Below are 25,267 nucleotides of genomic sequence, written 5' to 3' on the forward strand. Positions count from 1 at the left end.
TTTAGCGGACAATTGTGTAAGGCTCTTTCACTAGGAAAAGATTCCGCAGACCCATAGAGCCCTGAGCCCCGAGGGACAGGGCATGTACTTAAATTGACCAGGTTTCTTCCTGAGCTCCGTGGGCAAGGATAGGTGCCTTACACCCTGAGCCCTTGGAAGGGAAAGGGTGGAGGTGCCTAAATTGATTGGGTCATGCCTTGAGCCCTTGGTAGGATGTAGGTGGGATGCCCTGTTGAGTGGGCAACACAGGGCGTAGCTAGCATAAATACCCCTTCACGTAGCCCTTCTCTACGTTAGATGACACAGTTTTCACAGTACAGTGGAGGGATTCTCCCCAACCTGTTTGGTTTTGTTTGACCTTCTTCCTCTGCAGCATCAGGGCTGGCCACGGCTGGAGATGGGTCTTTGGGTGGAGAGGGCCGGGGCTCTGAGGTGGCCCCGACGACTCTCTGTCTCAATTGCTTGGCTGGCTGGTTCTTGCTCACATGCTTAGGGTCTAACTGTTTGCCCTATGTGGAGACGGCCTGGAATTTCCCCCAGCTCATATTGGTCTTGAACTTGGGGGTTTTTTTGTGTGGGTCACTTGCCGGGATTAGCTAGGTATATCTCACTTCATCATTTCCCTGACATTGTGGGGGCCTCAGTCCCTCCTATTCTCTGCTGGTGGCATATAATAATCTAGTCTCCTGCTCGCTGAAATACTTTGGTCTAATTTCAGCTGCTGGGTTTAGTGGGCAGATGGTGGCAATGGCCAATGTTATATTTCTGGCATTACGCTCTGTAACCCCTATCATGTTGGCGGTGACTGGCACCTCGTCTACATTATGGGCCAGATTTTCATCAGAACTCAGCATCCACAATCGGGGCTTGTGAGGGGAGTGCCTTGCGTCTGCACAGAGGGAAATTGTGAATTACTAACGTGCCAGGAATTGGTGCTCAGGTGCACGTAGCATCATTCCTGGGTTCTGTAGGACCAGTAAAACTTCTTGTGCATTGCAAATGGCTTCCCCTGGCAGCTGTTTCCATCCCAGCTTCACAGGCTGGATTGTCGAAAAAGCTCAGCTCCCATTTAGGCTCCACATTCAGTGGCCCGGTGGATGCTGAGCTCTGCTGAAAATCTGGCTGCAACTGGGGGCATGGAGCACTGGAAAAATCTGATGCCCGCTGGTGGAGCTGGACCAGAGGTCGCAAACATAGGAGATTGTAGAGAAACATTCCCAGCACTCACAAGGCCTCAGCGTACCCATTCACTTCACTGGAATACAACCCGATCCCCACCAACTACATAGACCTGCTGCAAAGTGTGCTTAATGTAGCATGACTTTCCCCCTTTTGTCGTCTTTTAAAGATGCACTATTCTGCAGTAATTTTAGTCTGAGACATTTTTTCTTGTACTGTGGGGGGAAGAAACCTCTCCCCCCTATTCTCACCCATCCCTGGGGGAAAAAAAGTCTCCTAAAGAAAAAAAAAAACAACCTCGTTTTCTCTTATTTGCATGTTTGGTTCCTGACCTAGGGGGAGCAGAGCATGGACAGACAGACACCCCCAGAGATGCCATGGTAGTGTGATGTGCCTCCCACAGAAGTCCCCTGCAGGTTCAGCTGAGCTGTTTTCCATGAATTAGCGACTCTGGGGTACCACCAAGCCCCTGTGCTGGAGGCATCTTGCGGCAGAATTCCATTGATGAAGTTGTGGCTGCTACAGCCGCTCTCTTCCTGGCGTTTTCGCAGCCACCACAACATGGCACCAAGCCTGCCGGGGTTCTGTGGCCGCTGCACATCTGGCCCAGGGATGCCCCACCGGAGTCAACTCAATCATTCGCATGTCAGGTTAATTTGCGTAGAAAGAATGTGGGGGGAAACCCCAGGAAACACACGGCCCAGGCTCTAATCAAATCTAACTCTAATAATAAACCTCTTGAGTAATGAGCAGGCTCAGGGGCTGGAGCTCACAGTGAGATGGCAGGAGCTGGGGGAGACTAGATTTGACCTGAGACGAGACTGAGGGTGAGTATCCTGCCCACTCTTTTATTAGGCAGCAAGGGCTGGTGAGGGGAGTGGGCTGGGATTGGAGTCGGCAGAGGACAGCAGCGTCTGGTGCCATGGGGCGGCTGGGGAGGTACGTGGCTGGTAAGATCTCCTGCAAGGAGGGGAAGGCAGCCTCATTTGCTTGGTAGCCTTTAATTTACCTGCGTGCACACCCCACTGCCATTTTGAAAACCCACCTACTGCTCCCTCGGGAGGCTGGGGGAGAGTGCACCCAGCCTGAGCGTCCATACAAGACATGGGAGGGGAATGTAGCCCCTGCTCGTCCACAGCGGGGAGATGAAACTGGGGCCACTGCTCTGCTCTTTAATGTCTCTTCCTCAAGAGAGGGCAGGACGGTGTTACCCTGCTGCACGTGGCTAGGCTAGATCGGGCTCAGCGCCTGCGGCGAGGGGTGCTAACAGTGCTAAGGTCCACGTGCTGTGAGTGCCTCTTTCAAACCATCGAGTACCTCGCACCCCGTGAGCTTGAAAAGATTTGGACCCTTGCCGACTGGATGATAGAGCAGGAGGTGAGGAGTCAGGCGTCCCGGGTTCCACCCCCAGCTCGGCTACTAGAGAAAGGCAGAGCACTAGGGCCGCAGAGATGGTGTTAGTTACCGGGGTGCAGATCCCCAGTCAAAGGCCACCCTTGGGCGACAAGAACACAGCAGGTTTCTAGAGTTATGTGTTACGAGCAGCTGTTTGCACACTGGGTGTTGTGAATGCTGGAAGCCATAGTCCCAGCCCAGGAAGGGAGGAGGTGCTGAGCTCTGCTGTGTGGCTGCAGCACTGAAAACCCCAGCTGTGCTGCCAGACAAGAAGCCGCACTTTTGTTATTGCTGAAGACCTGCCTGGGTGAGAAAAGATCAAAGAGATTGTCCAGGACGGGCAATAGAACAGCAGCTATGGGCAAACCCACAACCTCAGAGCCAAACCCTTTCCAAATATCCAGGGGGTTTGGGATCAGATCGCAGCACCCGGAATTACCCAGGTGGTTTTGGCTTCGTGTTCCGGTTGGGGCCTAGGTTCTGGTTTGGACCCCGCCATGATCTCGCAAGCACATGTTCATGGGCAATCTCAGGCCCACGTGGCACCGTCCAGCCCTCGTCACTGTCACGTTCAAGATGGCAGAATTCTCCTCAAACCCCAAGCGTCTGCTCTTGGGTAGCAGCTTCTTGCCAGAAGAGCTGATGAGACCAGAGGGCCCCTGAGCCCAAGCCTGCTCTGGAGAGCAGCTCCTTGGCCATTCTCTATTTAAGTAGAAACAATTTCCGACATGAATGTGAACAACTGTGTTGCCATTGAAGACTGTCTGGTCAGATTCTCTACTGCCTTTCACCTTGTGTGGTTATTTATAGTCGTGCAAAGCAGGGGTAATACTCCACCCTGTCAGAATGGGAGCATTTTACATCCACTTGGCTCTGATATAATGGGCACCCCAAGGCACATGGTTGGAGAATCAGGCCTCAGGCACCTTAGAAGGGGAAGCTCCTGGAAGTCGCAGGGCACGCTAGCAAGCTCTTTGCCCTCAGCCTTAGGTCTGTTCCCTTTACAGGTAAGGAGACACTTTGATCTAGGCCTCCTCGATACCGCAAATACAGCTGGGTCCAGGGCCCCACTTCTCAGCTAGCTGACCCTGGATGTGATTAAAACCCAGTTCTGTTTGGCAGCACTGCTAGGAACTCGTTAGTCAGATCCACAGCCCTGGTTCTGCCCTTTGTTGGGTCCCCTGGAAGCAGCTGCATTTGCAGCACACTCCAAGGCCTCCTGCATTAGAGTAGCTTGATGGGGGCTCAGTTGATACAAAAGTGCATGGCTGGTTGTGTCTCACTGGAACACGGTTGTCTGCGGAGCCCTTCCTATTTGTAAATTTCACATCTTCATCATGCCTGACCTTTTCTTCTGGCAGCTTAGCCCTTTCTGCATTTGTTCAATCATATCTGACGAAAAGCCATTCTCTCTCTCTCTCTCTCTCTCTCTCACACACACACACAGAACATGCAACTTGCTCACACAAACACAGGGAACATGCAGCTCACACACACACATGGAATGTGCAGCTCACAAAGTGGAGCAAGGGAGGCCTGGCACCATGCCACTGGAATAAATGGAAGTTAGGTACCTAACTACTTTTGTGATGCTGGGCCCTTCTCATCTAAATCCCGAGGAGGATGGGAATAGGAAGGGGTTGCCATGGGAATCAGGACGTTCTTCCCAGGGTCACAGCCTGGACTGTCCTTGGAAGAATAAGCAAAGGCTGGTGACGGGTGGTTGCAGCTCCAGGCCCTCAGTTGATCCAACTCTGGAACAACTCCCCAGGAACACTCATGTTCATCCCTAAGGCCCGTGCAGGAGAATATGTCCACTGTCAAGCACGCTCCGTGCTAATTAACCAGGTGGCTCCTCTCCAGCCCTCAAGGCTGCCAGGTTTGGGGTGTCTCCAGATCTCCCCCCATCCCCTTCTGTTTTGCAGACATGCTTTCAATGTGCCCAAGGTGGAAGGCCATGACCAACTGCACAGAGCAGCAGTACTGGGACAATCTCCTGTGTCAATGCATCTCCTGCAGAGTTGCATGTAATCGGCCTATTGTGGAGAGATGCACTACCTTCTGCGGTGAGTGCCTAGGGAGCTGGCTGGCTGGCCGGCCATGCACGCATACTGGGCACAAGTGGCTGGTGCTGCACCACGTCTGGCGTGTGGGTGCATTTGTCTTCAGAAGTTTGTATTATCCCACTGGGCTGCAACAGGGAAGTGATTTGGCTGAAGGAATTTACCAGAGCGACACTGCAAGGGGCTGGGTGTAAAGGCTTTTGGATAACACAGAGGAACTCAGCCCCCACCCCTTGGGGCCAGTGCCTTCCCACTGTAGGAAACAGGGAGGCCTGGTAGGAAGCAGGGCAGTTCTGAAGGAGCAGCTAGCAACGGGGGTGATAGTGAAGTCCAGCTTCTAACTGGCACTTGGAAAAAACTCAGTCAAAGCTCTGCATTGGCTTCAACGGTGTAGTTGTCATACAAGAATCTGAAGCCAGAATGGTTGGGGAAATGCAACCCCTTCTTCCCCACCGCCATGGCATGGCTGGCTCAGCCATTCTTCCTTGTGGCCAGTCCCAGCATGCACCAGGAGCCAGTTTGTAGGAGCTCTGCTCCTTCTCCCACAGCTCCAGCTGATTCCCCTTCTCAGGGCCCATTCATTGCAGACCCCCGCAGCTGCTCACCCCTCCTCTGTGCAGGGAAGAGGTTCTCTCTGTGAGATCTGCATCTTAAAACTAGAATGATAATCAGCAGCCCACAGGTTCCAGTGAGGGGGAAGGGGGCCCTGAGCTCACCAGCACCTACATCTGGATGGGCCACCCCCAGGGCAAGATTTCCCATTCTGCACCAGGTGATAGCACCTGGTTATTAACTAAACAGTGACGTCGCACACAGGGGGCTCTCCTCAGCACCTCCCATTCTCTGCCTGTGGCACAGAAGAATTTATGCTGCTGAGGACTGTAATATTTAGGTCTAATTCTGGTGTGGGGTTTAGTGTGTAGGTGCTGGAGGGGACTGGTGCCCTCTGATATATAGGATGATGTGGTAGACCCTTCTGGCCTTAAACTCTAGGACTCTAAAAACAAAACCTTTGGAAGACTTTTCTTCTGCCTTCAGGTTTTTAGTCTCTGAGGTCATCCTGGGCTCACAGTTTCAGGCTGTTCTCTGCCCCATGAGGCCTAGGCCTTTACTTTATTAGATATTCCTGTCTTCCCATGCTCGGGCTTTAAGAAAACCACCAAATATTGCAAGACTCCTGACAGAACTGGCAGCACTGGGCCTGCTCTGATAACAAGGCTACCCCGGCCCCTGTAAGCAGGCCACAGGGCATAGATCTAGACTCTCCCACAGCAGTAGCTCCTCTTGTGACATATTGAGCAGGATGTTTTTCTCTCTCCCCTCCACTCTCCAGCATCAATGGAATGCAGCAAGCAAGCCGGCTTCTACTATGACGAGCTCTTGAGAAGATGCATCAACTGCTCGGGCATCTGTGGGCAGCACCCAAGCCAGTGTGTCCAGTTTTGTGAGAGTAAGGCTGCAGGATGCACCTGACAAAGCGCCCTGGCAAATGCTCTCAGGGAGGGTGGGATCCAGGCTCCATGCTCATGCAAGCTTTGCTTTGGGGCCATTCAAACCTGAGGGCCAAGGTAGGAGGACGTGGAGGTGCAACTTCTCTCCCTTGCTCTGGGCAGGTATCAGCTAACCCCAAGCCCTCTCAGGAGCCTTTGATTAGACTGTATTAGCTTCTCTAGGAAGGTGGGGAAGGAAATAGCGGGGCATGCTCTTCCCCCAGCCCATGCTATCTGCCCTTCGCTCTCCATCTCCTGCCAAGAAGTGTGTGTTTCCCCTTCTTCCTTTGTATGTTTCTTTGATTTGCACTATTGTTTGCTGGATCTATCATGCCGTGGTGCTTCTCACGTCGCTGTGCTGCCTTGGGGTGGGGAACTTCTCCATATTCTTGAGACTTGCAGGCTGGGGGGGGGGAGGGGGGGGGAGGGGAGGGAGGAAGAACCTTGCCAAGGTGCTTACATAGATAGGGGGTGAAGCTGAACAGGACAAGGCCTGCTCCACTTGCCCCATGGGAGGGGACACCCCTCCAGCCAAGGGGATGCTTCCAAGGCAGGTAAAGGTCTTCTTCTGACTGCTGTATCCCCAGGGCAATGAACCCCTTCCTGCCCTGCACTGGACAACATGAATGTGGTTGTGTTTGACTTTCAGATAAACTAGTAACTACCTCATCCCAAATGGCTCCTCTGGAGCAGAAGCTAGGCAGTGATCAGGACCAATGGTTGGTTGTCTACCTGCTGCTGGCGCTCTGCCTTTGCACCGTGATCTTCTCTTTGCTGGTGGGCTGGACCCACTTCAAAAGGAGGGGAGCGGAGGTCTCCTGCCAGCCCACCCCTGGGACCTGCCACAAGAGAGAGGATTCCTCAAAAGGTAAGTACCAGCTGCTGGAGAAAAGAGGTTATGGGATAAAGAGTCAAAGGGGGAGATCATGAATGGCTAGAAGCACCCACTACCACACCTGAGCTGGGAGATAGATCCAGACAGTAAAGAACATGCTGTCGCAGTCTCTCTGGCTGGGAAGAGGACACCTGCTACAGGCCAGGGGAATGGTTACAGGACAAACTGGTGCTCTCTGGCTGCTACCCCATGCCCCAAAGGGAGGAAAGAAGTGACTGAGCTCTTGGTCACGTACCCTAGAGGAAAGGAGCAGGAGGGTACCCAGGGAAGAGCACTGTCTTTCCTAGGGCACAGCCCTGAGTTCTTGCGCCTATCTCAGTACATCACACAGTTGCAAACCAGGCAGGCCACTGAAGGGTGTGTGCTGCTTCTCAGGAGCAGAGAATGTTTCTGGGCATGGGTCAGTCCTGAGAGCCTAATGCTGAGTTCTCTCACCCATCCCCTAAGTGCATCTCTTCGTGAGCCTCTGAAAAGATTTTGTTCACAGAGGGAAAGGCCAGAAGGGACCATTCTGATCATCTAGTCTGACGTGCTGAGCACAGGCCAGAGAACTGCACGCAGAACTACGTTCAGGAATGTTCACTGGCAGAGCAGGCCAATGGATTAGTCGTGAACCCAAGAGCCTAGAGATCAGGGAAGATGGTCGTGTGGTTAAAGTAATGGACCGAGACCAGCAACTGTCTCTCAATTCATGACTCTGCCGCAGAGTTCCTATGTGAATTTAGGCAAGTCCCAGTCTCAGGACCCTAGAGCCCTACCCATAAAACTTACCCACCTCAGACTGGCGGTTATACAGATACATTTATTCATGGCTGTGAGGTGCTCAGACACTACAGCTCTGCGGGCCACGTCTGTATAGAGATCTAGGCCTAATCCTGGTTCTGCCGTTGGCTTGGTGCATGATCTTAGCCAAGATGCAGACTTTCTGCATCTCCATTCTTGCTGTACCCACCTTGGTAAAAGCTTTGAGATCTTGGGAGTTTAATCCAAGCTACTCTCTGGAGCCCTTTGAATGCTTATTAAAGAGGCCATTAGCACAGGACATGATCCCGTCACCAGCGTTCAGCTACCAAAGTGCAACCACAGGTAAAGAGAAGACTCTTCAGAATGGGAACAAGGTGGTTTGTGGCACCCCTTGGACAGCTGTCACAGAAATGCTTGTCAGCTGAACCATGTGAGCCAAGCCCATCACTGTTTCAGGCTCCCCAGGCCTGCAGCTGCCGTACAATCCTTACGCAATCCTCTCGTTCCACAGCAGCTCACTGCTTGAAGCTATATTTTAAATTGTACAACAGCAGGCATGAAAGCAAGAATTGGCATCTAAAGCTTAGCCTGCTGTCTAGGAATAATCAAGCTAATACAGTGCTTTGCTCTTCTAAAGCACCATGCATCTGACGATCTCAAAGCACTTCATGAACATTAATTAATTATCATTTATCTGAGGTTCATTTTACAGCTGGAGAAACAAGATCCAGAGAGCTTTAAGTCCATGGCAGAGGTGGGACTAGAACCCCCAACTGCCAGGCTGTGCTGTGCATTGCCATTCAAAGGAGCAGAGCTGTGTAGCCACTGACTAGCAGTCTTGGGCTCTCCCTCCTCAGGCTGGCAAGGGCTAGGAGGCAGCTGGTGAAATTCCAGGAAGGAGAGGTAGTAAAGAATAAGTGTCTCTAATTAATCAGCCAGCCAATCAAGGAACAGGACTGACCTTTAATAACGATCACAGGTCTGTGTGCCTTTGGTCAGGGCAGCAATTTGGCTGTCCTGGGGCTAATTTAACAGTGGCTTCCCACTTGCTCATTAAGGGCTGGCTGGACCAGCCACTCCACAGGCTGAATTCTCAGGGACTTCAAAGGCAGATCCAGGCCCAGGGCAGCTGCCGTCTCAGGCCCTAAAGACTTGCATGTAGCTTTGGCTGAGCAGTGAGCCAGCTTGTTTACAGGCCGGTGGGCCCTTGCTTTGAAAAACAGGTCCCTGACCTGGGGAGTAAGCAGCTGAACGAGAGAGAGAGAAAAAGACTAGGGAGAGCCACCCCTGAGGGCAAGGAAAGGAAAAGAGAATTGAAAACAGTTCTCCTCCGGTACCAGATTGATGGTAATTTAGGATCCATGCTAGCATGGGACTCAGGAGACCCAGTTCCATTCCCTGCTGTGCCACAGACTTCTTGTGTGACCTTGGGCCAGTCACTTAGGCCCAGATTTTTTAAAGCTATTTAGGTATTGTGCTCAGCAACAGCCAATGGGATTTAGACCTCTCAGTGCCTCAATTCCTTTTTAAAATGAGATTTAGGCTCTTAAATCAGCTAGGTGTTGCGACAATGAGTGCTGACCTTTACAGATCTGGGCCCTAACTCCGACTGATTGCAATGTGAGTTAGGTGTCTAAATACCTTAGATCAGGAGTTCTCAAACTTCTTTGCACCTTGACCCCCTTCTGACAACAGAACTACACAACCTCAGGAGGGGGGACTGAAGTCGGAGCCCACTTGAGCCCTGCTGCCCCAGGCAGGGGGGCCAAAGCCCGAATCCCACTTCCCCAGGCCGGGGGGGGGGGAGAGCGGGGGAAGAGAGAAAGGGGGGAAAGCCTGAGCCCCACTTCCCCATGTGTGTGTGTGTGTGTGTGGGGTGTGTGTGCAAAGTTGAAGTCCAAGGGCTTCAGCCCCAGGCAGGTGGCCTGTAACGTGAGTCCCACCGCCCAGGGCTGAAGCCCTCAGGCTTTGGCCCCAGGAGGTGGGGCTCAGACTTCAGCTTTGGGCCCAGGCCCCAGCAAGTCTAGGCCAGCCCTGGCGACCCCATTAAAATGGAGTCACGACACACTTTGGTGTCCTGACCCATCGTTTGAAAACCACTGACTTAAGACAATCTGGGCCCTGTTCTCTCTGTGCCTCAGTTGCCCATCTGTACAATGGGGATAACAGCTCAGCCCTACCTCACAGGGGTGTTGTGAGGATACATTCCTTAAAAAGACTCTGATGTCCTCAGATGCACTAGTGATGGGGGCCAGAGAAGAACCTATGATTGATGGTCTCTCCCTTCCATCTCGTCAATATGGAAAATCAGACAAACATGCAACGTAATGGGTCACTTTTACAGTCACTTTTCAGTGCAGAAACGTAACTTAAAAAACTGTTCCTATCAGCATTTGTCTGAGGACACTGTGGCACCGGGGATTGATTTTAAAGAGCCTCCCTCAGGTTGGAAATGATATATTGTGTTTTCAGAACAACTCCTCTTATTCCCCTTTGGCCTAAGAAGATCCTAGATGACGAAAACGGAACGCTCTACCCGTCTCATTTTTAGACTTCTTTTAGCTGTGGGGCGGTTTTTTGTGTTTCACTCCATTTGGACAGTGGACGTAGAGGCCAGTCACTTGCACTTTCGGGATCTAGTCTGGTTTCTCACAACGCTGCAGTTTTCAAGCTGCACACTCAGCAGCGGGAATGGCCAATCAAAGGGCAGTACAACTGGTTTTTTTTTTTTTTTAAGTCTCAAAGTTATTTCTATTCATAGTAGGATTGTAATAACCCCCATCACCACTGCCACCCACCTGTATTTGGGGACTATACTACTTGATTCAGCCCCCTCAGCAGAGAGCTGGCTTTCCTTGAGTTCTACATCTCTACACAAAGTCAAGGTGCTGGGGTTAGACCTATGCAGCTACACAGCCCTTAGTTTGTTCAAAGGCAACAGGACACATACCATGCAACAGGCTTTGGCTCAGGCAGGGCAGGAATGGATGTCCTCTCCAGTCCTAAGACGAGCTTGTAATTCTCCCATCCATTGGTGTTCTATAGAGCATCACATGACACTGGCTCTCCTTGCTCTTAGCTGTTAAATCTCACTTAAAAAAGTCAATAGTACGTGGCCTTTTCCTAATACTGCTCTTCCACCTCAGCAGTTGCTGTAGTCACAGGACTGTTGTGTGGTCACGAAGGAGGTGGTTCTCCATCCAGGATCACACATGGACGGGGAATAAGACATAAGCCAGCGTCCTACAAGATGTGGCACCTGCCCCATGGGAACCTTCGCTCTAATAGAGGTTGTGTCTTTACAGATCACTTAGTGGAAGTGGGGAGCGTTGGAGGCGGATCCACTGGGAGCAGACTACCAGAGCCTGTGGAAACCTGTGGCTTCTGCTTCCCTGAACAAGGGCCTGCCATGCAGGAGACCAAACCATGTCACAGCTCCTTCTATCATCCTGGAGCAAGGGCTACTGCCTTGCAGGCTGGGATATCCAGCACAGGAAGTGCTGGGGCTATCCCTGCCCCTGAGGATGGCCATTTCAAAATCATATGCTCTCCATCACAAGAGAAGACACCGATGACATGAACTCATTGAGCAATGTGGTGATCAAGGAGAGAGGTAACACTCCCTGCACTCAGAATAAAGCTGCTTGCATTTGATCCTTGCTGTCCATCTTCAGTAAAACACAACTGTACCTTGCCTGCCAGTCACGATAGAAGCTACCTTCACACCATGGAAACAGACTGTGGACAGTCACTATTTTCCTCTACTATGGAAATAAAATTCTCATGATTGTTATGCACTCACCATAAAGTCTCTTGCATCCTTTCCAATGTAGCATCACACACATCCTCTAACCTGACCTCTCCAGGTTCTTCTAAGACTCTAGCATCAGTGGAACCAAAAATTAAATCAGGCCTTTTCATGCTGGCACCTGCATCGCTGTTACTGGCTTTGTAAATGGGTTTGATGCACAACCTGGGACACGGCACTGCAGAGTGCAAGTCTCCTCTTTGGAGGACTCTGCCTGTAAACCAAGCAATTCTCAAGCAACAGTGAGTCAGTGACATGTATTTTACAGAGGTGACAGATGCAGAGAAACTGGATCCACTGCAGCTAGTCAGTGCTAGCCCTAATCCACCAGAGCACCAATAGTAAGTTCTTCATCCCCATATTTCATAAACCCCAGAGATATTGTGGATCTTGACACTTCACTCTCAGATTCACAGAAATGTAGGACTGGAAGGGACCTCAAGAGGTCCTCTGCTCCATCTCACCACCGAAGCAGGAACCAAGTAGATGTACGCCATCCCTGTCAGGAATTTGTCTAAACTGTTCTTATAAGCCTCCAATGGTGGGGATCCTACAACCTCCCTTGGTAACTTATTCCAGTGCTTAACTAGCCTTAGAGAGTTAGAAAGCTTTTCCTAATATCTAACCTAAATCTTCCTGACTGCAAACTAAGCTGATTACTTCTTGTCCTACCCCTCAGTGGACGTGGAGAATAATTGATCTCTGTCCTCTTTCTAAACAACCTTCTACATATCTGAAGAGGTTACCATGCCCCCCTACCCCAGCCTTCTCTTCTCTAAACATGCCCCGTTCTTCCAATCATCCTTCTGGGTTTCAGCCAGGAAACCCACCTTCTCCCAAAATTCTTTTCCTAATGATTAAAACAAACAGGGATTTTAAAGAGCTATTTTAAAAATTGTTTTAAATGTCTTGGACCAATGTCTTCTAGTTACAGATAACATTTGGCCTTAATTCTCTTCCTGCCGCCTACCATGAATCATAGAATCTCAGGGTTGGAAGAGAGCTCAGGAGGTCATCTAGTCCAACCCCAGCTCAAAGCAGGACCAATCCCCAATTTTTGCCCCAGATCCCTAAATGGCCCCCTCAAGGATTGAACTCACAACCCTGGGTTTAGCAGGCCAGTGCTCAAACCACTGAGCTATCCCTCCCCGCAAACTAAGCTCAGCTCCAAGCTTCAGTAGCAGCCACTGCTGGCTAAGGAAGATGAAATAATACTAGCCTTGCGATGGATTAGCTGTGCTGCCTGGCTGGCCCCTGCTGCCTTGAGAAGTCACCAATGGCTACGTGTTATGGTGACAATAGGAATTTTTCAGCTTCCACAAAAGATTCCTTGAAGCAGAGAAAGTTCTGCAAGGAGTTTGGGGCGAGCCAGATTGCCCCTTGCATTTCTGAGCTGCTAAAAATGGGCCCCTCGGGTGGGTGGGGAGGTGACTGGCTCTGACTGGTCCATGACACTGCACAGGTGGCAGCTAGGACAGGCACTAAAACCAGTTCTGACTAAAATCACCAGATTTGCAAATCTGGGAGCCAGAGACTCCAAAATGCCTCAACCCATTTTGTAAAAGTGTATTTTAGACATACCTAAAACCAGTCACTTCTGAAAAGCCAGGGCCCCTATACTTTAAAAAGAATCCCTCACGTTGACTAATGATGAGTTTTAAGCTATGTGAAGTTTTGCTTTGATGAGGAGTCACGTGCCTTGAAGAAATCAGGTTTTCTGAGCTGCTGCTGGGGTCCTACAGAGAGGAACCAGGCAGACTCCAGCCGGGAAGAGGAGCTGGAGAAGTAGGGACTGCTGCGCTTGGGGATGGGGTTGTGGTAAAATCAAGCCCAGAAGGTCCACCCTCCCCCCAGAACTTTGCAAACTTCCCCCATTCTGGGGGAATGAAGACCAAGGTGGTGCCCCCCCATGTGACCTTGGGGGAAAAATGCTAAGAGGAGCCAGGCAGAGACTCTGACTAGTAGGGGAAGAAGCAGCCAAAGCAGGGACCTTTCGCGATTCAGAGTGTTTTGTAGAGTTTTGACTGGACTTTCTGTGCCCTCTGCTGATCAGCTGTTTCCTCTAACCCCCAGCCTCTACGCCTCAGTTTCACTTCACACTTGCCCCTCCTACCCTTTTCTCCCCTGCCCCGTTCCCCTCACTGTCCTTCCCCTTCCTTCCCCTTTAGCTGATCCCCTCCTTACTCCTCCCCCCAAAATAAATACAGATAAATGGTGGCACCAACGTGCCATTTGCTGCCATCACACTGTTCACTCTGCTTGAGCATTCTACCCCACCAGTGACTGTTCCTACTCTGTCTGTACAGGGCCTGCACACTAAAACCCCATCCTGGACTGGTTCTTAGCACTACCATTAAACACAACAGAATGAGGGAAAACATAAAAAAGGAAAGAAAGCTAAGGAGATTTGAGAAATCCAACTGGTCATGAGACTGTATGCATAGTTTTAAGCAACTAAAGGAAAACACTAGTGATTGGTTAGAATAGACCCAAGGATCACTTCTTTTGACATACAAAGCATTTCTAAAAATTATTTTGAAAACCTTCCCCATTTGAGTGGCTCCATTACTGAATGGGGCTCTTGTCTCTGTGGGGGCTACCATTTCAAAGACCCAGCAGCGAATAGACATGTCTAGTAGCACCTTAAGTCACAAAGAGGAGAAAATTCAGGACCCAACAGAAACCAATTAAAAATTGTTTTAAGGTGAGTACTGTAACTACACACAGTTTGGTTTGAATTAACTGTTTCTATTTGGTCATGAATGTCCATTGTCTTAATCTGCCTTATGAGGTTCAAGAGACAAGGTGGCCAAACTTCTTTGGGTGACAGAAACAAGCTTTCGAGCTATACAGAGCTCTTCTTCATGAGATTCCTCCAGGTAGCAATTTTCTCTCTCATTATTCTTGTGTGTTGTATTTTTGGCCCTTATATTGGTTAGGGATGTTCTCTTTATAGTGTAGTGACTGGGACATCTTTGAGATTGCATGGCATTTACATGTAGAAAAAGAAACCTTTCCAAACTTTTACTTAAAATCTCATTTTATCCTGCCTGCTTTCTCAAACACGAGTGGAGGCTGCAATGTTGCCAGCCTAGGCATAAAGTCTGCTTACCATGATGTTGAAACAAGTTGACAATATATTATCACCTGTTAAGAATATATATAAGTCACTTGTTCCAGGCATGAAGTAGTTGAACCACTGCAGTAACTATGTGCTAGGTGCAATACAGAGCACTAGATCTTTTGTCACTGAGGTTTAGAATAGATAACCGGAGGATATTTCCTATCTTGTTAAGCAATTTCCAGTGTTCCATGCTTAATATGCTCCCAATTTTAGTGCGAGGACAGTTTGCTTCCCCGCCCTCAGCTCGGAACTCAAGGTCCTTTTAGAAAGGAGGATATTTGTTCTTGATAGAGTTCCTTGAATACTACTAACACAAGCCCACGGTATCCACTGGAGAGGGAGGGGGTGAAAGTATCACAGCCAGCACGAACACCATTTAAGGTCCAAGCGGTTTTAAACCAAGCAACTGTGGTTGAAGGAGAAGGCTTTTTCCTGACAAGTGATGACCAGCTGGGGGAGTGGAGGGGATTGATACAAAATCAGCCCGTCAGTAGATGCCAGGAAAAGCCTGACCCGAAGGTCATTATTGGTGTTTCTAAACCAGGTGATGTTTTATATATAAACCAGGAAGGTAAAACTGCAGTTTTATCCAGTTTCTTTACAGGACGGGGCTTTTGCTGGCAGCACTGGGAAAGCAGGACTATGAACTTTAAATGTCCTATTTGAACTAAGAGAAGTGACATGAGTATCATTTGTAGTGATGCGGCACCACTGTTCTGTTTGTGGATGAATTTAGTGCTGGTGAAAGTACTCCAGTGACAGCCCTGGAAAATGAAGCCCAGTATGCAGCAACAGAGCACTGTACAGGTACAATACAGCTGTGCCAGTGCGACGCAAAGCATGCAATGGACAGACTGCACTTAGGAGTGAGAGGAGGCCTCAAGCGCCATAACCGTTATTCCTTGATCTCCCCACCCAGTCAGCGCCAGCTATGATGGTTGTCAGGATGTGGGTACTTGTTCATTGGAAACTCGGCTGAGACTACAGAAACTTGGTCTTACATAAGCCTCACAGCCTTTGATGGTAATAACTTTCAGCCACCACCACCCTGGGCTGGGCTGAATTGGCCACCTTCAGATAAAAGCCTCAATCTCCCATTACCAAACTCCCAAGATGTGGCACATGAAGTTGTAAAGATCTGACATGTGCCAGTTTAGCTCAAATGCTCTGGGTTCTCTAGTGCAGCTCTTCCCAATGCATGGGCGAGCATCCTAGTGATTTGGGGCAAACTAGGGTTGCCAGTTTTGGTTGGAGATATTCCTGAAGGTTTCATCACATGACGATCTTTAATGCCTGGAGACTCCAGGACAATCCTGAAGGGTTGGCAACCCTAAGAAAAACAGCTCAGACACCCGCTCCCCCGAGTCCCAGGAAAATATCCTCGTTGTTTAAAAAGAGAGGCAGAGTCCTGTGGGAAGGGACAAATATCAAAGAGCTCACTCTGCCGCTACCAACACGGTTTGAGTTGAGGCACCTGTCTCAAGGGGCCTGAAGCATTCATTAACAGTTCAGATAAAGCAAGGTTACAAACACGGTCAGAATGGCAGCACACGCCTCTTGACTCTTGTGAGCACAGGCTCCTGTTCACGAGGAGGCCAGGACACCGTTCACATTCATTCATTCGGAGTCCACTTGCCCTCTGGCAGGCCTCCTCTCTGGTTACCAGGCAACCAGAACGGCAGTGCTGTCCACTAAGCAGTGCCCTTCTCTGGCACTCACTGCAACAGAGGAGGGGAGAGTAGCTGTGGCTCACAATAGCACGCAGTAGTCCTCCCAACATGACCACAACAAATGGGAGAGGAACACTCCATGTAATCACACAAGCCTTCCCTCTCGGATAGGGTTTAACGAACAATCTTTGCATGGACCTGCTAAAGAAAAAAGTAGCCGGGGATAAGCCAGTCAAACAAACAACAAGAGGACGAATTATTTACACAAACTCCAAAGGACAACAACAATTAGAGACGTTAAAGCAACGGAGGCAAAGAAATCAATATACTCTGCATCAAGGCTGCCGCTGCTGTCGTCTAATGACAGGTCCCATAGCTCTGACCACACGACAGAAGGTACTTCCTCTTTTGAGACACTGGTTACGTTTCCCTCTATTACTAGGAATTGAGGTAGTGGATGCGAACAGTTCCTCTCACACTCCACAATTTATAGTACAAGCCTCCACTAGGCACCACAATGAAGCGGTTGTCTCCACTAACTCCTGGTCTAGAGGCAGGGAGAGGGGGTAGGGCCAACATGCTACATGGTAAGATTCTCTGGGCTTCATTTTTCTGTCAGGTGTAGAACCAAGCACACTGCGGGCACTATACACACCACTTACACATTTTATTATGAACCTGGCTCTCCAATAGCAGTCTCAGTCATTGGTAACTTCTTCTGATCCTTCATCAGAGCAGAACAAGCAATGCAAAGGAACAGATTAGCTGCTTAAAAAAAAGTGTTTAAGGTCAGGGGTTTAAACAACAGGATAACTAGTTGTTGAAGCAGGCAGGTTTTAGCTACTGTCTGTCAACAAGTTAGGTAGATATAACTTGATCAGTAAACTTATAAATCAGCAGTAAATATCTTATTGCATGGTAAGACTTTCTTATATAGCAGGAGCTCTGATGAAGGTGATGTGGCCCCCTCTATGAGACATCCAGATTAGAAGTGGTGGGGGTGAAACGGGGGAAGGTAATCTCCCAGGTCTACAATGTATGTAACTACAGAGTGTGATCTGCATGTCATTTATAAAGAAGTGATGAGCAAGGGTAGGGCCTATTGGTGTGTATGTAGAAAAGCGCATTCATCTGATGCAGCTCTGGTTTTTAGAACAGTGGCAGGCCTTCCAATTCTAAAGGAAGAAAGATGATACCCCCTTCCCTCAATAACCAGGATTCAGTACTGTGATTTACCAACACTGAAGTATGACTTATGAGGAGAGGCTGAGGGAACTGGGATTGTTTAGTCTACGGAAGAGAAGAATGAGGGGGGATTTGATAGCTGCTTTTAACTACCTGAAAGGTGGATCCAAAGAGGATGGATCTAGACTATTCTCAGTGATAGCAGATGACAAGACAAGGAGTAATGGTCTCAAGTTGCAGTGGAGGAGATTTAGGTTGGATATTAGGAAAAACTTTTTCACTAGGAGGGTGGTGAAACACTGGAATGCGTTACCTAGGGAGGTGGTGGAATCCCCTTCCTTACAAGTTTTTAAGGTCAGGTTTGACAAAGCCCTGGCTGGGATGATTTAGTTGGGGATTGGTCCTGCTCTGGGCAGGGGGTTGGACTAGATGACCTCCAGAGGTCCCTTCCAACTCTGATATTCTATGATTCTAAGTAGCAACAAGCCTTTCAGTACAGGATATAGAGGTGAATGTTACAGCAAAAACCTGCTTTCAATATGTCTCAAATTCTAGGCTCAAGAGCAGAAACAGAGCAGTGAAAAAGTCAGAGAAGATCCAGTAATGCAAAGGATGGTCCTTTCACAGTGCATGAGAGAAAAAGAGTAGCAGGTGGTTTGCAGGGCTGGCCTTGTCACCCAAACGCTTAGGCTGCAAACAATAAGCTCCAGTGGGCTAGTAAAAATGGAATTCATTTGTTTGACGTCTAACAGCTCTCACTATCGCAAAGCAAATTGACTCATTGTACAATAATGCCTATACGCCACACGGTGGTGCCCCTTCTTCAGTAACATAGCAAGGTGGTGGTTTGAACTGCATCAGTAAACACAGGCTGGGGAATAGTGAAAGGCTGATTCTTGTCTTCCACTGCAAGCTTACTGCATTATTAAAAGGTAGCAGGAAGCCGTTGTCAAATGCCTACACAACAACACACAGCCCTGGCAGGGAGGGATCTTCCTTTAGAATCAGTGTGCCAGCCACCTGTATTGCTCTAGCAGGCTCTCACTTGCAACAACAACAACAACATTAATTTAAACCCTGCAGTAGCCAATTATGATCTCTACCGAATCAAGCTAGAAGTATTCTGAGTTGTTGCAGTGGAGGAGACAGGTTAAAAAACCCTAGAAAAATACTTACCATGCAGGAATAGTACTACCTAGCTGCCCAAACCCTTTAACACGAGCTTATTCTATCTCTGTGCATCTAATAGCAAGGTGCTCATTCCGGAAACAGCTTTACATGTTCTGCTCCCCCAAGTCTTCCATGAAACAGATCAACAAACTCCAGTCTGTCTTAAGCAGACAGACACCTGCAAGTTATCTCTGGGGTATAGGGACTGGTCTAGCCTTTTCAAATTCTATGTTTAGCTTTGCGGCCAAGGTGTGTCTGCCTCGCCCTCCAGTCCTGACCCAGCCCCTGGAAAGGAGAGTATTTGCTACTACAATCAAAGCAGGATTGCTTTAGTATGTATGCAGGAAAAAAATGACCTTTTCAGTGTGACCCTTATACAAAGAAATACAATGGCTAAATCCTTCAACCTACTAACATTTGCAAATTTTCCATGAGGAAGCAGTGGCAGCAGCCGAAAAAACAATTTTTTTTTCTTTTTGAGCTCTGCATTCTGAGGGGTTAAGAGGTGAATAAATCCTTTTCTCGTGGACTAAAATTCAATTTACAGCCCTGCTTCCTGGAAGTAAAACACACAGAGCATACAGACAGAGTTACAGCCAGTGTCTAGACAGGCAAATGGGCTGCTCTTAAGGGGCGGGGGGAAGAGAGGAGGAACAGAAACATATTTGTGACAAAACAGAAGTGAGCCTGCACACCAGCTGCTGAGAGTTAAGGACATACATAAGGAAGGGATTCCATAAAGGGGAGAGGAGTCTTTAAGGAGTTAATAAATGTGGGAGGAGAGAAGGAACCAACAAAAACATAGCACATACCAGGAAAATGCTTTGTTTACTTTAAAGCCTAGTGTTACTGCAGAAGTGCTCAATAGCTGCAAATCTACGCCTCCATACTGGAGCCAGCAGCAGCCATACCTAGCAGATGGCAGATTTGCAATACCAACATTCTGCCAAATGCTACCTCTCTTTGAGGGGACTTGGCAGAACTGGGGGAGAGAACAAAACAACCAGTAAACAACAAAACCGGTGATTTTAAGAAATCAAACTTATTGACAACGTTTAAAAAAAAGAACCAAGACCACTTTTACAGTATAAACACGCCAATTCATTCATTTTACTGATGGTTCCATTTATGAATTTCATTCTCGTGAAAAAAGGGAATAAAAGGAAAAAAATTAAGAAAATAGCTATTTATAGAAAAACAAAACAAAACAAAGGGCTCAAACAGAAAAGAATCTGTGCAGATGCTTTGATGAGCAGTCTGATGGCAGATTACCACCTGTGCAGCAGGCATGCTTGAAAACCTGTCTCAGTACTGTAGCTTCAGTTCCACAATCCAGGATTTCTTTTACTTTTGTCGAAAAAAAGAGCCTAATAGTTTCATACTGTATTTATTTAATAACTAAAATTCACAAATAAAAAGATACTTGCAAAGTCCTTTAGTTGTGTCATCCCATCCTCCTCCACTTTACTGCTTTCAGACCCATATGCATCAAAAATGGGCTTGGATTTTTAATAATAACTGTTATGTGATTGGTCAGTTGGAGCTGAAGCACCAATGGAGAAGATGCTTTATGGAGATGATGGCACACCCCCTTGCCTTCCCACACACTTTTTGGAGGAACATAGGAGATGTACCAGTGCCCGGACTCCTCTGCTCCCATTTCCCCCACCCAGAGCATTCCTCTCATTTTATATTTCCGCTCTTACATGACTGACTGTAGCCTCTTTTTTCCCCCCTTTCTGTCCTTGCGGGACTGCATACACGTTGGACATTGTTCATTTCTTACTCCGCCAGGCTGTGAGCCAGTGTCAAGTAGGTCCTGTTACAGCTCAGTGCTAGTTGTTGTTTAATGGGTCTTTTCATTTCAGGTAGGTTTGTGTGTCATTTCAGAAGGCTTGCTTATTTTCTTCCTTTCATTTATCTGACAAACTGCTGGATAAGGCTACTCATATTCCAAGAACTGTTTGTGATAGAACAGCAAATATCTGCAAAAAGGAAGACACAACACAACTTTAACCTTATGCGGCACATTACAGATTTTAAATCCCAATGACCAATACAGCCAGGATAAAAACAAGGACTATTAGCACTATTTTATTTTGAAAGCTGAAACAATTCCAGGGAAGTGTATTAGTTTCATAGGATAACCATGAAAAAAATCAGCATACAGAATTTGATCAGTAGCTCAATATGCTCGTTGCCTGTCTGTCCTGGAGCCTGACCACTCTGTTCTGTAACCTACTGTCAAGTCTTGAAAGCTAAACAGGATTGGACCAGGTTAGTATTTGGATGGGAGACCTCCACATAACACCTAGATGCTGGAAAAAGTGGTGATGGTGATTCTGTAGATGTGTACAAGCAAGGTCTCGACCACTTACAGTCATTAAAGATCTTATGCCACTTTTTAATTTTTTTAAACAAGAGCATGGGTGGAAACCCTTGTGTCCCAGCCAAATCTGACATGTCTACTTATACTCCTCTTGACAGGTTCGATTGGGTAAAATTCTTCTCCTCTTGTCCTAAACTACTGGGCAGCATTTCTGTGTACTACAACACAGCTGCTGAGTTCTATCCTGGAGGCAGCTGCATTTCAGTGGGGAGCAAAGTGATCCCTGTGCATCCCTTGCCCACTTCATACTGGCAGGGTTGCTGCAAGGCCAGTTAAAATACTTGTAAAGCACTTTTGATATCTCCACATTAAGAGGTGCTATGGAATGATTATCATCTTCCATTTCCCCACTCCACAGGGTTTCCTGAATCTTTCCTCTCCTTCTACAGGTGGAGGTCTAGTCAGAGCCATCATTATCTGAACATGGAAAAAATGGACAGGACTCCCTTCACAGTCAGTCAACGCTGTTTCTTAATCAGCTGGAGGTGCTACTAGAGTGATACAAGCCACCTCCTATTTCCTTGGACTGGGTAACTGCCTCCACAAATCTCCCAGCCCCAGGAGCAATGCTACCTGTTTCCTAATGAAGGAAAACAAACCAATCTGGTCCACTGACCTTTTTGTTAAAGGAATTAATTAAAATAATTTACACTAAAAAGTCAAATATCATAGAAGAGATGCACATTGCCCGGCTGAAAAGCAGAAAAGGAAAATATGAAAACCTATTAAAAATTCCAAACCAACTGCCTGCACTTGCAGCAATCAAAGGAAATGTCAGGTATAATTAAAAACTAGAGCAGAACAGATTTGATCTTTCCAGCACCAAATCCATGGCTGGAAATGCCAGAATGGAGGCGATTACAGATTTTAAGTGATTTTTTCTTAAAACAGAACCCAATTCCTGATACTTCTCAAATGATAAAGATTTTAACCTTGAAAAAATACTGCTCTATGTAGCATCCACAGTGCATGTTTGAAGGAAATGACTGAAGTGATACTATTTGAAATCATTATTAAGGGGGGATATGATAGAGGTCTATAAAATCTTGAATGGTGTGGAAAACGGAATAGAGAAGTGTTATTTCCCCTTGCCCACAATACAAAAACCAGGGGTCATCCAATGAAATTAACAGGCAACAGGCTTAATAAAAACAAGAGGCAGTACTCTTTTACACAACACAGTCAACCTGGCTATAAATGTGTGCACAGCTAGATGCATCAAATTCCATTTCCCAAAAGAAATCAATGAAACAGAAACAAACCCTCAGAAGTGGATATCAGTAGTACTTTTTGGCTACGTATCTAACCACTGTGTTATACAGCCTGTTGAAGAAACTGCCCTCAGAGGAGAAAGTCTAGTATAATATGGAATTGTGGCTTATGAAGCTTAAATAGGTGGTCCATATAGTTATGGTTGGCCAGTGGGATTACAACAAACCCTATTACAATGTGAATTCATAATACCTGTATTTAACAATGAAAGCAACATGTGTAATAAGCTATCACACATTCATCCCTGTGGCTAGCAGGACTGTGATGAGGCAGATATTACTGCAGCCAACTGGATTAGCCAGAAGGTGGGTGGACATACAAGAAACTAGCTATCTTGCGCAGCAGGCACAATGCACTGCTACCTTGTCCTTCCCTTTTCTCCAGTCTAAAAAACCCCAGTAGGTTAGACCAGCTTTCTGAAGCACTGATAAATGATCACTCTGGAGAGAAATTGTTCTATATGGTGAAAATCTGATAACTTGAAAGTAATAAAGGTTCACCCACCCAGAGGGGGCCCTTTATTAATGATAAACCTGCTCCCACTCTTTCCTCCCCGTATCCTTTTTGTTCACAACCTACCCTTCACTGTCTAGTACATCCTTAATGCTAGCCTTGGTGATGATGGCATCATCACATTTGAACCACTGGTCCTTGTGTTGCCGGATGAAGCTGGTATAGTGCCCACTCTCCAAGGTTCCTTGGTGATTAACTACTGCAAACAAGGAATACCTGGTGGAGAAACACAGTTAATGAACTCTTGGATCAAAAGAAAAAACTTAACATTTTTAGAGGCGTGGAAGCTTGTGATTATCTATACATTTGCAAAAAGAATGGATGCCATATGTAAACACTGTAATTAAAACACCAGTACTCAACACTGGTTGGGGATGGGGCATACTTTTCTCCCCACCATCTTGATATTGCCTCTAACTGCCTGTTTTCCTGCAACTGTTAGTTTTACAGTTGGAAGCTTTGCTCACAATTGAGTAGTTAACAGACTTTTCTTTTAAAATAAGTAGATTAATATTATGAATTCACAGATACATGGATTATAAAGCCAGAAAGGATCCCTGTCATCACCTAGTGTGACTTGTACAACACAGGCTTCCCTGACTTAATTCCAGTTTGCTCTAGAGCAGATCTTTTTGAAAAGTATTAAATTTTTGAGTTAAAAATGTCCAATGATGGAAAATCCAGTACAGGCCCTGGTAAATTGTTCCAATAATTAATTACCCTGGCTGTTCAAAACGTGTGCCTTATTTCTGATCTGAATTTATTTAGCTTCAACTTCTAGCCACTAGATCTTGTTATATCTTTCTCTGCTAGATTGAAGAGTTCCCTATTATCGAATTTCTGTTCCCCATGAGGTATTTACAGACTACGATCAAGCCATTGCTTAACCTTCTCGTTGTTAAACTGAACAGACTGAGCTCCTTGAGTCTATCACAATAAGGCACGTTTTCTAATCCTTTCAATCATTCTTGTGGTTCTTCTCTTTCTTGAATTGTGGACACCAGAGCTGGACAGTATTCCAGCAGCAGTCGGCACTAGTGCCAAATACAGAGGTTATATAATCTCCTCAGTCCTACTCAATATTTCCCAGTTATAAATCCAAGGATCGTATTAGCCCTTTTGGCCACAACATTGCACTGGGTGCTCATGGTTTACCCACCAAGACTCCCCAAGTCTTTTTCAAAGTCATTGCTTCCCAGGATAGAGCCCTCCATTGTGTAAGTATGGCTTACGTTCTTTATTCCTAAATATATATGTTTATATTTAGCCATATTAAAAACATACTGTTGGTTTGCACCCAACTTACCAAACCATCCATGTCACTGTATTAGTGACCTGTCCTCTTTATTATTTACCACTTTCCCCATCTTTGTGTCATCTGCAAACTTTATCAGTGAGGACTTTATGATTCCTTCCAGGTCACTGATAAAAACGCTAAATAATGCACTGCCAGGAATTAATCCCCGCAAGACCCCACTAGAAACATATCAGCTCAATGATTCCCCATTTACAATCAACAGTTAGCCAGTTTTTGATCCATTTAATGTGTGCCATGTTGACTATGTATTGTTCTAGTTTCTTAATCAAAATGCATGTGGTACCAAGTCAAATGACTTAAAGAAGTCTAAGTATATTAGATCATCAATATTATTTTTTACCAACCAAACTTTTAATCTCATCATCAATAAAAATCAACAAGTAAGGCTGATAATATCTATTGTCTATAAACCTATGTTAATTGGCATTAATTACATTACTTTCCTTAAATTCTTTATTAACCTAGTCCTGTATCAGCCATTCCATTTTTTTGCCTGGGATTGATGTTAGGTTGACAGGACTATAACTACTCGGGTTGTCCCGTTTATCCTTTTTAATATTAGCACAACATTTGCTTATTTCCAGTCCTCTGGAACTTCCTCAGTAATGAGAGTTCCAACACTCAGTTGCAATAAATGCAGGAGTGTTTAAAGAAAAAGCCTTCCCTTTTGTCCTGTAACAACGACTTTTAAATTCCTTCCCTATACTATTGTTGGTGATAACATTAGCAAGGCAATAGCTTAGTTGCTAAAAGCTATGAATGGCTAAGTAAACACGCAATATGATCTTTATTTTGCAAAGAGCAGACTTGCTGTTCTGTAAAACATAGCAATGCTTTAACACTGTAGGACATAGAGCAGATTCTACTTCACCTTGCAAAAGTCAGCTACCTTTCACAATAGGAGAGTACTGGAAGGCACCACTTACTTATTATCATTGTTTAGACTATCCGTTGGCTGCTGGTACTGCCCATTCATTCTGCTCTCTTTGCTGCAATAAAAATACACAAGAATCCAGTCACTTAAAAGCAGTGGTTTCCCAAAGGGAGGCAGT

General features: G+C 46.9%; 2 protein-coding genes across 10 annotated transcripts in view; one reads left to right on the top strand and one right to left on the bottom strand.

Moving 5' to 3' along the window:
• The first annotated feature begins 1,399 nt into the window (after window positions 1-1,399).
• TNFRSF13B (TNF receptor superfamily member 13B) lies at window positions 1,400-11,568 on the top strand. Of its 3 annotated transcripts, XM_037911554.2 has the most exons (5): window positions 1,400-2,006; window positions 4,500-4,640; window positions 5,971-6,087; window positions 6,777-6,995; window positions 11,072-11,568. In XM_037911554.2, exons 2-5 carry the CDS (start codon window positions 4,502-4,504, stop codon window positions 11,344-11,346), a joined length of 750 nt encoding a protein of 249 aa, XP_037767482.1. In that variant the 5' UTR covers window positions 1,400-2,006; window positions 4,500-4,501; the 3' UTR covers window positions 11,347-11,568. The 3 variants fall into 3 exon arrangements, with proteins under 3 accessions (XP_037767482.1, XP_027680978.1, XP_007062801.2); XM_027825177.3 differs by lacking the exon at window positions 4,500-4,640 and having other exon boundaries at window positions 1,570-2,006; XM_007062739.4 differs by lacking the exon at window positions 1,400-2,006 and having other exon boundaries at window positions 2,047-4,640.
• An 8,233-nt stretch (window positions 11,569-19,801) lies between these two features.
• USP22 (ubiquitin specific peptidase 22) overlaps window positions 19,802-25,267 on the bottom strand; it is a 192,589-nt gene continuing 187,123 nt past the window's right edge. For 6 of the 7 annotated variants that reach the window (XM_037911665.2, XM_043523781.1, XM_037911664.2 and 3 more), the window contains 3 exons: window positions 25,142-25,204; window positions 22,964-23,113; window positions 19,802-20,708 (listed from right to left, as the gene is read on the bottom strand). In XM_037911665.2, the coding sequence (XP_037767593.1) occupies window positions 20,666-20,708; window positions 22,964-23,113; window positions 25,142-25,204 (256 nt within the window). In that variant the 3' untranslated portion in view covers window positions 19,802-20,665. Of the gene's footprint in view, window positions 20,709-22,963; window positions 23,114-25,141; window positions 25,205-25,267 lie in introns of those variants that run through there. The other variant, XR_006284233.1, reaches the window with a different exon arrangement.

This window comes from Chelonia mydas, chromosome 10 (assembly GCF_015237465.2).
Source record: "Chelonia mydas isolate rCheMyd1 chromosome 10, rCheMyd1.pri.v2, whole genome shotgun sequence".
Taxonomy (NCBI): domain Eukaryota; kingdom Metazoa; phylum Chordata; order Testudines; family Cheloniidae; genus Chelonia; species Chelonia mydas.